The sequence below is a fragment of the Eleutherodactylus coqui genome, chromosome 2 (genome assembly GCF_035609145.1).
Source record: "Eleutherodactylus coqui strain aEleCoq1 chromosome 2, aEleCoq1.hap1, whole genome shotgun sequence".
NCBI classification, from domain to species: Eukaryota; Metazoa; Chordata; class Amphibia; order Anura; family Eleutherodactylidae; genus Eleutherodactylus; species Eleutherodactylus coqui.
In genome coordinates this window covers 297,349,639-297,362,324 of record NC_089838.1, presented here as the reverse complement: position 1 = coordinate 297,362,324, position 12,686 = coordinate 297,349,639, and the positions used below count along the sequence as shown (strand labels likewise).

Genomic DNA, 12,686 nt, shown 5'->3' with positions numbered 1-12,686 from the left:
ACTTTTGTTGACTGCCTTTAGTTTCGTCTGTGGCCACCGGCCCACGTGACCTCGCTGTCCAATGATAGCCATTCATGGATTGCTCCGATCACAGCCATTCATGGATGAATGGCTGTGATTGGAGCATCCAGCGCTGGCTGCGATTGGCTGAGCAATCTCGTGCTGGAGGCGGGGGATTTCAATTCGTGTCACTAGCAAGATGCTCTGCCGGCTTGACAAGTGCCTAGCAGCCTGTATGGAGGTCCAGAAAGTGGCTCCCGTGACACGGACTGCACCTGCGAGGTGAGTATTGATTTTTTTTCTCTCTCAGGTAGTGTAGCTAGGGCATTTAGCGCTGCCAAAAACGTAGTACCAAGTTGTGCCGCGTTTTCAGCAGTGCTGAAACCGCTGCCCATTCACTTCAATAGGCGTCGCAGGGCTGAAAACGCTTGTGTGAACAGCCCCATGGAAATGAATTGGAGCGTTGTATAGCGTTTAGCGCTGTGCTGAAAAAGCAACGCTAAACTCTGTACAAAAATGTGGCTTGGTGTGTTTTTTAGAATGTCTAGAAGGAATTAACTAGATTTACAGTGATTCCTGTGGAAAGAACTGCCTCGGGTGTCATTGGTTTCAAGTTTAGCCGATTGCTTTCGGACAGATTACCAACGAAACTAGAGGTTTGCCTGTACAACCACCCACTGGACTCCTGAGCTCCTTACGAGCAGAGATTTAAAGAGGAGTAAGACACAAGTTCTACTGAATCCTTTCCCACAAACCTATATATCAATCTGCACAGCCCCTCCTGCTCCATAACATCATGTCTGTGAATAGGACTGCATGTGCAAGCTGACAGGTTCCCTTTAAATCAGTAGATATTAACACTGCACTCAAGTAAGGACAAACCTGCTGGACATAGGAAGAAAACTGCTGCTGTCTGTCCCCTCCAGTCTCCGCTTTGTTCCTTCGGGCCATCTCCGAGATAGTCTCCTGAAGAAACTTGGCCATCTCCAATTTGGCTCCCAGCTTCTTCTTCATCTTTTCTGCCTGAGAAAAGCGAATAGATTCAGAGAAATCAGATGACAGTTCACATAATACAAGTAAACACTTTATCAATGCCTTTAGCAAGCCAATAGGACTCCTAGTGTGATATGAAAGGTAGGAGTAATTTGTGGAAACGGTGGACTCCAACAACAGACAAGATCTTCCCACATCATGTGGGCAGAAGAACTTCTGCTTCGTTAGCCATGTTGTGTTTCTCTTAAAACAAGAATGCCCTAATGTTTGAAGGGTGCTACGGTCCTCAAAAAGGACAAAAAAAAACCCATTGCAATTAAAGTGGTAAATCTTGTAAAGTGATGACACATCAACAGGGCAGGTCATCACTTCATGACTGTTAGGGTGCATTCAGACGACCGTATAATCGGCTGGGTTTTCACGCCCAGCCGATATACGGCATCTCTCTCTGCGGGGGGGGGGGGGGAGGCTGGAAGAGCCGGGAGCAGTGCTCTGAGCTCCCGCCCCCTCTCTGCCTCCTCTCCGCCCCTCTGCACTATTTGCAATGAGAGGAGGCGGAACAGGGGCGGGGCTAAGGTCTGGTAATTAGCCCCGCCCCCGCCCCACCTCTCCTCAATGAAAATAGTGCAGGCAGGTGGAGAGGAGGCAGAGAGAGGGGGGGGGGAGCTCAGAGCACTGCTCCCGACTCTTCCAGCCTCCTCCCCCTGCAGAGAGAGACGCCATGTATCAGCTGGGCATGAAAACACAGCCGATATACGGTCGTCTGAATGCACCCTTAGAGGTCTGACCTCTGGGACCCTCATGATCATTAGAATGATTTACTTGCGTTACCTTCTGAGCTTTCCCTACATCACAGTGAATGGGGCGCTCTGCAATGCCGATTGCCATAGTACTAAATCAGAGCTGTGTTATCTACTATAGTACTAAATCAGAGCCCCATTGGTTGGACCCCCACCAATCACAATGAGACATTGCTATATAAGCTGAGTATACCCCCTATAAGATCAGTGCTCCATGGAGTCACCCATAATTCATATACAAAACTGGAGTAGTACTGCAACTTCAAATTATCCCCATTAACCCCTTTAGTGGCACGCCTGGAAAATCTTCGGGGCTTGATGCACTGACCATGCAGTTAAACCCCGAAAGATTTCCGTGGACAGCTCTATTGCTGAAATGTGCAGAGCGCTGAGCTGTCATCTGAAATCTTCCAGGATTTTTATTTTCCAAAATTGTTATAATGTATTCTTTCATTACAAAAAAAATGTTGCAATGTGATTGTGGCGTGCCTTAATAAATACTTACGAGAGTAAATTGCATTGTTGAGTCATTTAAAAAAACCTGCCCTGTGAGGCATGACATGGTAATAATAAACCTGCCACTGAAGGGGTTAAAAGGATAGACTCGTTGGCACTTAAATGGGTTGTCTCGCGCCGAAACGAGTTTTTTTTCTTTGCATAGGCCCCCTGTTCAGCACAGGACAAACCCAAGGGATGTGTTAAATAAAAAAAATAAAAATTACTTACCCGAATCCCCTCTCTGCGACTTCTTCCTTCTTCCTACTTCTTCCTTCTCCAAGATGGCCACCGGGATCTTCACCCACGATGCACCGCGGGTCTTCTCCCATGGTGCACCATGGGCTCTGTGCGGTCCATTGCCGATTCCAGCCTCCTGATTGGCTGGAATCGGCACACGTGACGGGGCGGAGCTACGCGATGACGCGTAGAAGGGGGCAGAGCCAGAACGCCGCTCGTGCCCGGACCGACCAGAAGGGAGAAGACCCTTCTGCGCAAGCGCGTCTAATCGGGCGATTAGACGCTGAAATTAGACGGCACCATGGAGACGGGGACGCCAGCAACGGAGTGCGTAAGTGAATAACTTCTGTATGGCTCATATTTAATGCACGATGTATATTACAAAGTGCATTAATATGGCCATACAGAAGTGTATAACCCCACTTGCTGCCGCGAGACAACCCCTTTAACTCATTGTAACTTTTTTATATAGTGGAACACTGAAGCCATTTGCAAGTCAAAGTAAAGTCCCCTTGATTTTAATGTTATCAGAGTCCTAGCCTAAAATTTTAAATAGGCGGGAGGGGTAGAGGAAATGGAGGATTTAAGGGGTCATGTGACCAGCTCTAAAAACAAGGTCCAATAAAGATACATATACAGGAATAACACTAGTGCTTCAGCTTCTATACACATTGTTTGCTGTGATCACGCTCTTCCGCATTTCAAGTTAGCCAACCTTTTTTGACTCCGATTCGAACGTGGAAGGCAACATCTCAGGGAACAGCTTCAGAAATACCGGCAGCAGAAACTCCATGAATGGGACTATAACAAAGACCATGAAGGGAAGCAGCCGGAACAGGTCTGCGCACGTCCGCATCAACTAAAAGACAGAAAAGACAAAAAACACCCATCAGTATCACATACTGTCAGGGAACCAAAGGACATACATGACTTTCCACAAGACAACTCTAAAGTAGAAGAGAAAAGAAAACTTGGTAAAATTCTTTCCCATCGCTCGTCCAGAAATCCAGGGGTTAATCTCCATTCATACTGAAAAACCTTAGAATTTTCTAAGTGGATTAAAATGGGAAAAACACAAAAACGGAATTCTACCATCTTTGGGGAGGAGTGAGGTCTGGCTTTCATTGTCTACACATTGCAGTTAAAATGACATGATAACTTTATTCTATGGGTCAGAACAAATACGACGATACCAAATTTATAGAGTTTTCATTTTTGCTGTACCACTTAAAAAAAAAAAAAAAAAAAAAAAATATCTCTGAAAAAAAAAAAAACAGATCAATTTGTGCCGCCATCTTCTGACAGCCACAATTCTTTCTCTCTCCATTGATGGGTTTGTGAGGGCTTGTTCTCTGCGGGACATCCTGTAGTTTCTATTGGTACCACTTTGGAGTTCATGACGGTTTTTGAGCGCTTTTTACTATATATTTGTTTTTTTTGTGCCAGACAAATAGTGTGTGGTTTGAAAGAATGGGCTTTTACCAGCATGGCAATTAACCTTTTTTGTTTTTAATTATAAATATAGGAAAAGATTTTTTTTTTAACTTTTACTACCTTTTATTTTTTTACATTTTCTCTTTTGGTAAAGTCCCCCATACTACCTTCTGACAGGCAGTCTATTGCCTTGATAGGCAGTCTATTGCCTTGATAGGCAATTAGTCATCCCAAACCTGAAGGCTTTCAGAAGGTCTCAGGCTGTCACGGCAACCAAAACAGCACTCGTCAATCTCATTGCGGGGGTCGGGACCTACGAATGCCGAACGGGGTATTTTTTTTTAATGCTGCTGTCAGAATAGACAGCGGCATTTAAAGGGTTAACAGTCCTGATCGCTGTGAGTGCTGATCACAGCTGTTGCGGGTGGGTGTCGGCTGTCAAATCAGCTCCTGATTCCGCTCCACACATAAATGTCCTGGGGCGTGAAGAGGATTATCCAAAGTCAACTTCATTTTTGTTTTTTCACTCTTCTGGTCTAAAAGTTAGTGCAAAAAAGTACAACATAGGGTCCAACATATGGGGCCCTAATTGTGATCGGGAACAAGGGACCCCAAATCCCATTTTGACAGTCGGTCTCACGTGCAGTAATAGCAGATATCACTTGAAATCCCATTTAGGCCAGTTTCACACAAGATTATTACAGATGAGTGTCTTGGCCCAACCACAGGTCCATGGTCCTGAACTTGAGGGAACTATGATGCCAAGTTTGGGTTAGTAGACCCACGATTTGGCCAAGACACTCATCTGTCACATGTGCCTGCAATATGCTTGTAAGTGTAATGGTACATGGGTGTAACTGAGGGCAGTGCTGCAGATATATATTAACTTACCCGTCTCCTCTCCCTCCTGCTCAGCACTTGGCCATGCAGCAGCCTCCAGACCATGCGAGCCGCCACTTTGGTGTCGATCCAGAGGAGGCGAAAACCGTGGTAGAAGTGTTTGATCTCATCCACCACTCTTTGGCCTAGAGACTTGTGTACAACCTGCGGTGATTTCTCGGGCTCTTGTGTTGCGGGTGCCGGGGGAGGAAGGTTCTGCAGCTGTAACACTGAGGTGTGGAAATGATGGCTGCTGATGGTTGGGTAGATGAAATTTGTATGAGTCGAGCATCTTGCCATGGAGGAAAGCCATGCGTTTTGGTGATGGGATATGGTGGAGTAGAGCGGACAACTGGTCTTCTGAAGGGCAACGCAGCAACTCCTGTATGGATCACATCAATCAGATGAATCTTTACAAGCCTATCACAATTTAATCTACGTTACAACCTCTTCTATGCCAAGATGTGTTTGATTCAAGTTATAGGCCTCAAGCCTGAGGCTGCACTATTGAAAGTAATCAGGGCAGGTCATCAAAATCTCTCCGATGCAGCACTGTCATGGAGACCATGGACTTCGTTCATCAAAACTGATAAAGGAGACCTCACTTCACCATCTACGGACGGCTTGTATAGTGGTAGATATACGTGAATGGATGAGAAGTTTCCATGACAACAATGCATTTTACAGAATAGAATAAGATGTAATGAAGACCTCTCAGTAGTGCAGCCTCAGGCTTCGGGCCCGTAAATGCAAGCAATCAGCTCTCAGTATAGAATATAGTAATCACTTCTGACAGGAGCCTTTTTTAAATGTCTTCTAGTAATGGCCCATTTAGATGGGACGAATGTCGGGCAAACAATGCCCAACACTCATCCCCGCAAGTACTGAACGGCCGCTATGTTAAGTGAATGGAGAGGGGCAGGGGAGAGCGAGGAGAGAAATCTCCTCCAGCCTCCCCGCTGGGAAGCAACGATACCCGCTCCTGTGCAACAGCACGTGAGCGGGTACTTGCGGGGGCGAGTGTTGGGCATTGTTTGCCAGACATTCATCCCATCTAAATGGGCCTTAAGTCTCTTTAAGCCCGTTAAGGACCAATTGGGGTAAATATATGGGGATGGATCCTGGGCTTTAATCCTGGCCAATAGTTAAAATACAGCATGGGTTTACCGTGCCTACAATCTGGCAGGAGCAGGTCGGGGGCTCTGCTGTCAGAGACAGCCATGGACCCAGAGGAGAAGACAGAAGTGGTTTAGAAGCGCTTCTGCCTTCTGCTTTTAAAGGTGCTGCCGGCTCCTCTATTGGACCAACTGATCACATGACTGCTGGTACCCCTCTGCATGGCAGAGCTGCTGGATCTTAAGGTCCTTTTACACAGAAAACTTATTGTTCAAAGGAGGAAAAATGAACGATAACTTTTCAGTCTAAACGCAGCCAATGACGGAACGATAAACAGTCGTTGGCTCGTTCACGTATCGATCAGCCTAAGTAGCGATCGTTCAGTCGTTCTTCTACAGTAAGGCCACGCTTACGCTAGCACTTTTTACTGCCATTACTATGGCGCTTTGAAAGCCATGATAATCGGGTAAAACGCTCCCATCGATTTCAGTGGGGCCTTGCAGATCTGCGCTCAAACACAGCGTTTTCTAACACAGCGATTTTCGAGCTCTGTCTGCTCTATTTTGGTGCGTTTCGACACTTTTTAACACATCTCATCCCTCATCAGAATGATGGGGTGCATCGAAAAACCGCTGTTGAATGCAGTAACCTGCATTTAAAAACGCCAATAGAAAAATTGCGGTAAGACGCTGCGATCTTTTAATTTTCCCACTCTGTCGCAATGCGTTCTTTTTTATGCGTGTGAATGGATCACAATGTACTTCCATGGACTCTATTCACTGCTTTTTAGGCGTGTTTACATTGCATGTGTGCGTCAAGAGGGGTGTCGTCTCTCCTTGAGGAGAGCACCTAAAAACTGTCTGGAGACACCTATAGGGTGAGTGAGGACACCTGTAAGGCCATCCATACTCTTCTAGGTAATTTATGTAAATAAAGAAGGTGGAACACCTCTGCAGCGCCACCTATTGGATGGCCGCATTCCTGCAAATCAATGTGTGACTTTACAAAAGTCTGTAAAACAATGATTGGGAAGAGGAAACCAAGCCAGAAAACCATTCCCAATCATTGTTATACAGTCTTGTGTAAAGAGTCGTACATGATTTGTAGGAATGCTGCCATCCAATAGGTGGCGCTGCAGAGGTATTGTTCCATCTTCCTTATTTGCATACATCGCATGCGTAATATGCAATAAAATTACGCTGGTGTCAGCCAGACCTAAGGGTACATACACATGAGCGAGTTACAAGTTGTGCGCTAGAATCTCAGGCACATCGGATCGCATTAGGACATCCCATCTGTGCGCGGTCCAACATACTGAACACCGCACACTGACGTGTAGTATGCTCATCCGGAAATGCTGTATTTTTTTGGGGGGGGCTCAGACTATCAGTATCTGAAAAATCGGGTGGAAAAAAAGCCTGCGTTTGTGTACCCCAAAATTAAAATTACTCTCTGGTGGTTTGTGGGCCGCCCCTCCTGGGGTACAAGAGGGGGAAGACGGTGAACATTCCTCTTTACGGCCCGATATGGGAGCGTGGTCAGATCTGTGTTGGCTGCGGCCATCTTACCGGGATCGGAGGGAGGCCAGGACTAGTCCGCAGGAGGACGACGCCATTTCTTCTTACTTTACACCTGACAAGACAAAAGAAAGGGGAGAAAGTCTCCATGTTATGTGTCTGAGGGGGCAACGAGCCGCATGTTCCCCATCACAGCCCCCACAACAGGGTCTCCCAGCTTCATGAATGTCACATCTGATTATATATGAGAAACATAGAAGACCGACAGTCTATGCAGTCTGTCCTTATACAGGCCGGGCCACAGAAAAGTAGTCCGGCAACCAATCCCAGCGCAGCTTTCACTTCTTATACTGCTGAGGTACAATGAAAGCTGCATTGTGATTGGTTGCTATGGGTAATAGCTTTGCTAAGAGTGTGGTGCCCATAGCAACCAATCACAGCACAGCTTTCGTTTAGGTAAACCGAAAGCGGTTGGTTGCTATAGGTAACTGTCCTCGCAGATCGGATGGACATATGTGTGCTGTCTGATAGGAGTTGTGTACATATCGCCCACGGCAGAAAATCCACTGCGGATCTTTGACAGGATCTGTAATGAATCCACTGAAAAATGCGTTAGACGCAGATTACCCCACTCCTCATGGAAAGGAGGGAAATTCACGGTCAATTCCTCGAAATCCCATCCCCCTTTCCGTACTAGAACATTGTGCACGTTTCCCCCTCACACAACGGCCTCCGACACGCTCGCCATGTGTCCAAGAGACTCTGGCGCAACTCAAATGGGACAGCACAGCACCTGTCCGTCTGACATACGGACGGCCCGCACGTTGACAGGCGTTTGCATGTCTTGTCGCCCGCGATACGGACAAGAATAGGGCATGCGATGAGCTTTTTCACGTAGACCATCAGTCCACATAAAAAAAAAAACGGCAGTGAGCATAGCCCTGTATCCCATCCGCTATAATGGCTCTGCGTGCTAGCACACAGCGCCAAATACACTAGCGTGCTGGAGGCCTGATCTGCATGCGTGCTCATACCCCGGGCTCATACAAGATTTCACTGCGCGAGTAAGTGCCCCTGTTTTTGTTACACTTGTGCTTTTTTTTTTACATCATTGTTCCATCCGTTATTCAAGTGCGCAAAAGAAAAACAAAACAGCAAGAAGGCCCAAATTATGTCACTTTTTCCCCCTGACAACATCGCATACTCATGGATCATCTGCGTTTTTTTAACGCTCCCATAGATTTTCACGGCTGATTTTGGCCCGTAAATACAGTAGAGGACGTGCTGCCATTTTATTTTACTTGGACCATTGGTCTGTGGACAAAACGCCTGTCTGGATAACCCGATTTACTTTCATGGTCCACGTGCTGTCCGTCTTCAGTCGGTTAAAAACAGACAGGAAAAATCGTGCGAGATTTGTGCATTGCGAGACGAATAGAGATGAGCGAGCCTACTCGGCCACGCCCCTTTTTCGCCCGAGCACCGCGATTTTCGAGTACTTCCGTACTCGGGCGAAAAGATTCGGGGGGGCGCCGTGGGTGAGTGGGGGGTTGCAGCGGGGAGTGGGGGGGGGGGGGGGGAGAGGGCTCCCCCCTGTTCCCCGCTGCTCCCCCCTGCACCGCCACGCCTCCCCCCACCCCCCCCGAATCTTTTTACCCGAGTACTGAAGTACTCGAAAATCGCGGTGCTCGATCGAGTACTCGAAACGAGTACGTTCGCTCATCTCTAGAGACGGACGAATATGCACCCCTTTCTTTTGAATGGAGGCATACACAAGCAATTTTTCCCCACACTGCAGCAATGCGTCCACAACAGCATCGCACGGCGTGCATGCACGTAAAAACAATGGAAAACACTCCGCAATCCTTCGCCGCTAAAAACCACAGCGGACGATTGCTACTTTTCATGAAGTGATGTAAATAATTGACCGCAGATTCGCACACGGATTTCGCCCTTTTTTCCATGAGCAAATCCCAGACGTGGATTCCGCATGGAATCTGCATCAAGAATTGACACAACTCTTCGTTGTTCTCGCACACAGTTTTCAAATCTGCACGCGAAGAAAAGTCTGCGCCGTACAAACTGCGGTGCGGAAATAAATGGGATCTGAATTCGCCACGAAATCCGAACGCATTCTACGTCAAAAATCTGCAGTGTGAACAAACCCTTACAGCGTAGGCAGAACTACAACGCCCAGCATGCCCAGTCCACCCGCGGCTATTCTTAGTCAGCGATAAAAATAGATAACACCGTGCAACAAATTCTTTAACCCCTTAGCAACTAAGCATTTTTTCGTTTTAAAGAAATCCTTTATTTATCCATCGCCGTCGCTGTATGAGGGCGTGTTGTTTTTTGCGGGACGAGTTGTAGTTTTCAATGATACTATTTAAAGTACCATATAATGTACTGAAAAACTCTAAAAGGTTCTAAGTGGAGTAAAATTAAAATAAAAATAATAATTTTCGCCATCTTCTGCCGTTTCTTATTTCTACGGCGCACAAACTGCAACAAAAATGACCTGATGCCTTTATTTTACGGGTCAGTACGATGACTGCGATACCAAACTTGTATAGTTTATTTTTGCTGTAGTACTTGTATTTTTTTTTTTCAAAGACATTTAATTTTTTTTAAAATTATTTTCTGCACGCAATGACATTTTTTTTCCCGTCCACATAGTTGAGCGAAGGCTCGTTTCTTGGGGGATGCCCTGTAGTTTGTGTTAGTAGCATTTTAGAATGCACACGACTTTTTGTTAATTTTTTATTGCATTTTTTCTTGGAGACAGAATGACAAAAAAAAAAAAAAAGACGCATTTCTGGCGTTATTAATTTTTTTTTTTTTTCGGATGACGTTCATCGTGCGAGGTAAGTAATTTGGTACTTTGATAGATCAGACTTTTACGGATGCGGCGATACCAAACATGTATTTTTGTTTTATGACTTTGATTCTTTTTTACAGTCTAACCAATGACCTGTAAACCAGAGGTCCCCAACCACCGGGCCGTTGGGGTTTTTTGACGGTCCACGGCGGCGGCGCCGTCAGCCGCTCACCACGTTAGTAGTGAATACCGGCAGGGGCTGCAGTGCCTGATGTCTCTTACTTGGTTCCGCGAGAGCAGGGGGAGGAGGCTTCCGGCAGCATACTGACGTGTCAAGTGTGCATCGGGATCAACGCCACTAGCAGTGCCGAGCAGAGGAGTAGCAGCGCTTGCACAAGAAGGAAGGGGTAAGTATATGGCCAAAGCCCCACCCCTGCAGGGCCATGGAAAAATGGTCGTGCTTGAAGCCGGTCCCTGGTGCAAAAAAGGTTGGGGACCACTGCTGTAAACCACAGGTCATTAATTACAACTTCCTGGTGGATGATCCGCCACGTTGAAACATACCCTATGTGTTACATTAACCTACCCTTACAGTGTTCAGTCAGCACGCGGTGTGTAACAGGGATTGCCAAATAGTTGTGCAATCACTTTTGTTCTTATTATAATAATCTTTATTCGAATAGCACCAACTCATTAGGCAAGGGTAACGGCGAGCCGACTGGATTATTGTATAGGCATATTTCCAAAAAATACGACAATTGGATTACATTATTCCCCATAATTGGAAAACCTGACGTGGCAGGAAAAAAAAGCGGATCTCATATTTGAATTCAGCGCACTAAAGTTACTACAAGCCGCCTATCTGCTTCTCGGTTACATAAAGTGTGTTGCAGAGTGTAATCGCCGCTCCCATAATGACATCATCTGCAGTGACAATCGATCATTGCATTGCGGCTAAATGACGGATAGCTGGGAGGAACGCCATTATAGGTCAATGGCGGCCATCAGCGGCGTTAATACCACGGATCCAACACAACATCGGAAGCCGGAACACAAAAGTGAACAAACAAACGTCGTGCTGGGAATGGTCGAGCATAAATACTTATTCCTACAGGAAGATAAGCGGCGCCAGATAAGTTTGGTAACGCTGATCTCCACGGTCTTCCGTTATGAGGATACCAGCACCCACTGACTGTGCCCTGGGGAGTCAATTAAAAAGTAGCATCAGTAGTGGGGCTAAGAAATCCCCCAAAATGAAGGTGCCCCACTCACTAGGGGGAACAGAGTATTGGCAATCACCATCAACCCCAGTGATGTCACTTCTTGCATGAGTTGGAGGACCCCTATATAAGCCCCAACATGCTGTGTATACCTGCTTGTGCCCGCAGTCCATCCCCTGCAGGGTGATTGCTCCTCTCTACTGCTGCTTCCTTCTTCTCGGTCCTCCGTGTCACCGGACTTCACTTCCCCGATCACCTGCTTACACCGGGCCAAAGCATCAACAACCAGGCCACCGGCAGACGCGTCTCAGCCAATCAGAACGCGCACAGCGGCTGCCCAACCTCTTCTGTAGGCCAATCGCTGACAAGGAAAGGCGGGACAGATCTGTGCGAGTAGTACTATGAACCTGTGACGTCATTCTCCTGCCCTTAGTAGAAGCGGCTTCAGTGACCGTTTTGCGCATGCTCCGACAGGGCAGAGATGCTGTTTGTTGCAAATTGCTCGCTAATTGGACTCTATTATGTGCTGTAATGATGGACTGAGGACATGTGTTCTGAAAGGGAAACACCTGCCGGTCTAGTTGTATCACTATGTTAATGATGTCATCATTTATCATTACAGGATAGTGTAGGCCACTTTCACATGAGCGTATTATAACACATCCGTAATACAGCTCTCCATTTCACACGAGCGTTTGCATTTACGCTTTGCGGTTCCATCGTGGAAACAGAGAAACGTAGAGAAAGTGTTTCCATTTTGCAGCCCATATAAACGTATAAAGACCTCCCGTTACAATCCGGTTCTGGATTTTCCGTTTTTCGTACTGAAAATGTTTTTTTTCCGGTTACAAAAACGTAATATAAACATCCGTTTTTTAAAATTGCGTTGTAGTTAATGGTATACAGAAGAAACTGGAGCGTGATCTGTTTTTCATTGCTATTTTTGTTTTCCTGAGCACCCAGGGAGGTTTTTGCGTTCCCCTACGGCCTTAGGGCTCACACCCACTGGCGATTTTATTTCTTGCGCTGCGAGAGCGAGTGAAAATACTCGCCCCACAGAGCAACATAAACGCTGCGATATCGCCAGTGTTCTCCAAGGGGCCCGCAGCAGCAGCGCTAGCCCCAGTGAAAACATGGAGTGTATCGCGGACTTCTGCCACAGCTGTGACAGAAG

The 12,686-nt window shown here is 46.6% G+C and overlaps 1 protein-coding gene across 1 annotated transcript in view; it reads right to left on the bottom strand.

Annotated features, from left to right (window-relative positions):
• Window positions 1-11,819, bottom strand: part of LETM2 (leucine zipper and EF-hand containing transmembrane protein 2) — a 32,389-nt gene extending 20,570 nt beyond the window's left edge. Inside the window, exons 1-5 of the mRNA XM_066593391.1 lie at window positions 11,665-11,819; window positions 7,526-7,589; window positions 4,854-5,223; window positions 3,244-3,387; window positions 883-1,023 (exon numbers count right to left, since the gene is read on the bottom strand). Of these exons, the coding sequence (XP_066449488.1) occupies window positions 883-1,023; window positions 3,244-3,387; window positions 4,854-5,223; window positions 7,526-7,572 (702 nt within the window). The 5' untranslated portion in view covers window positions 7,573-7,589; window positions 11,665-11,819. The remainder of the gene's footprint in view (window positions 1-882; window positions 1,024-3,243; window positions 3,388-4,853; window positions 5,224-7,525; window positions 7,590-11,664) is intronic.
• Window positions 11,820-12,686: the final 867 nt, after the last annotated feature.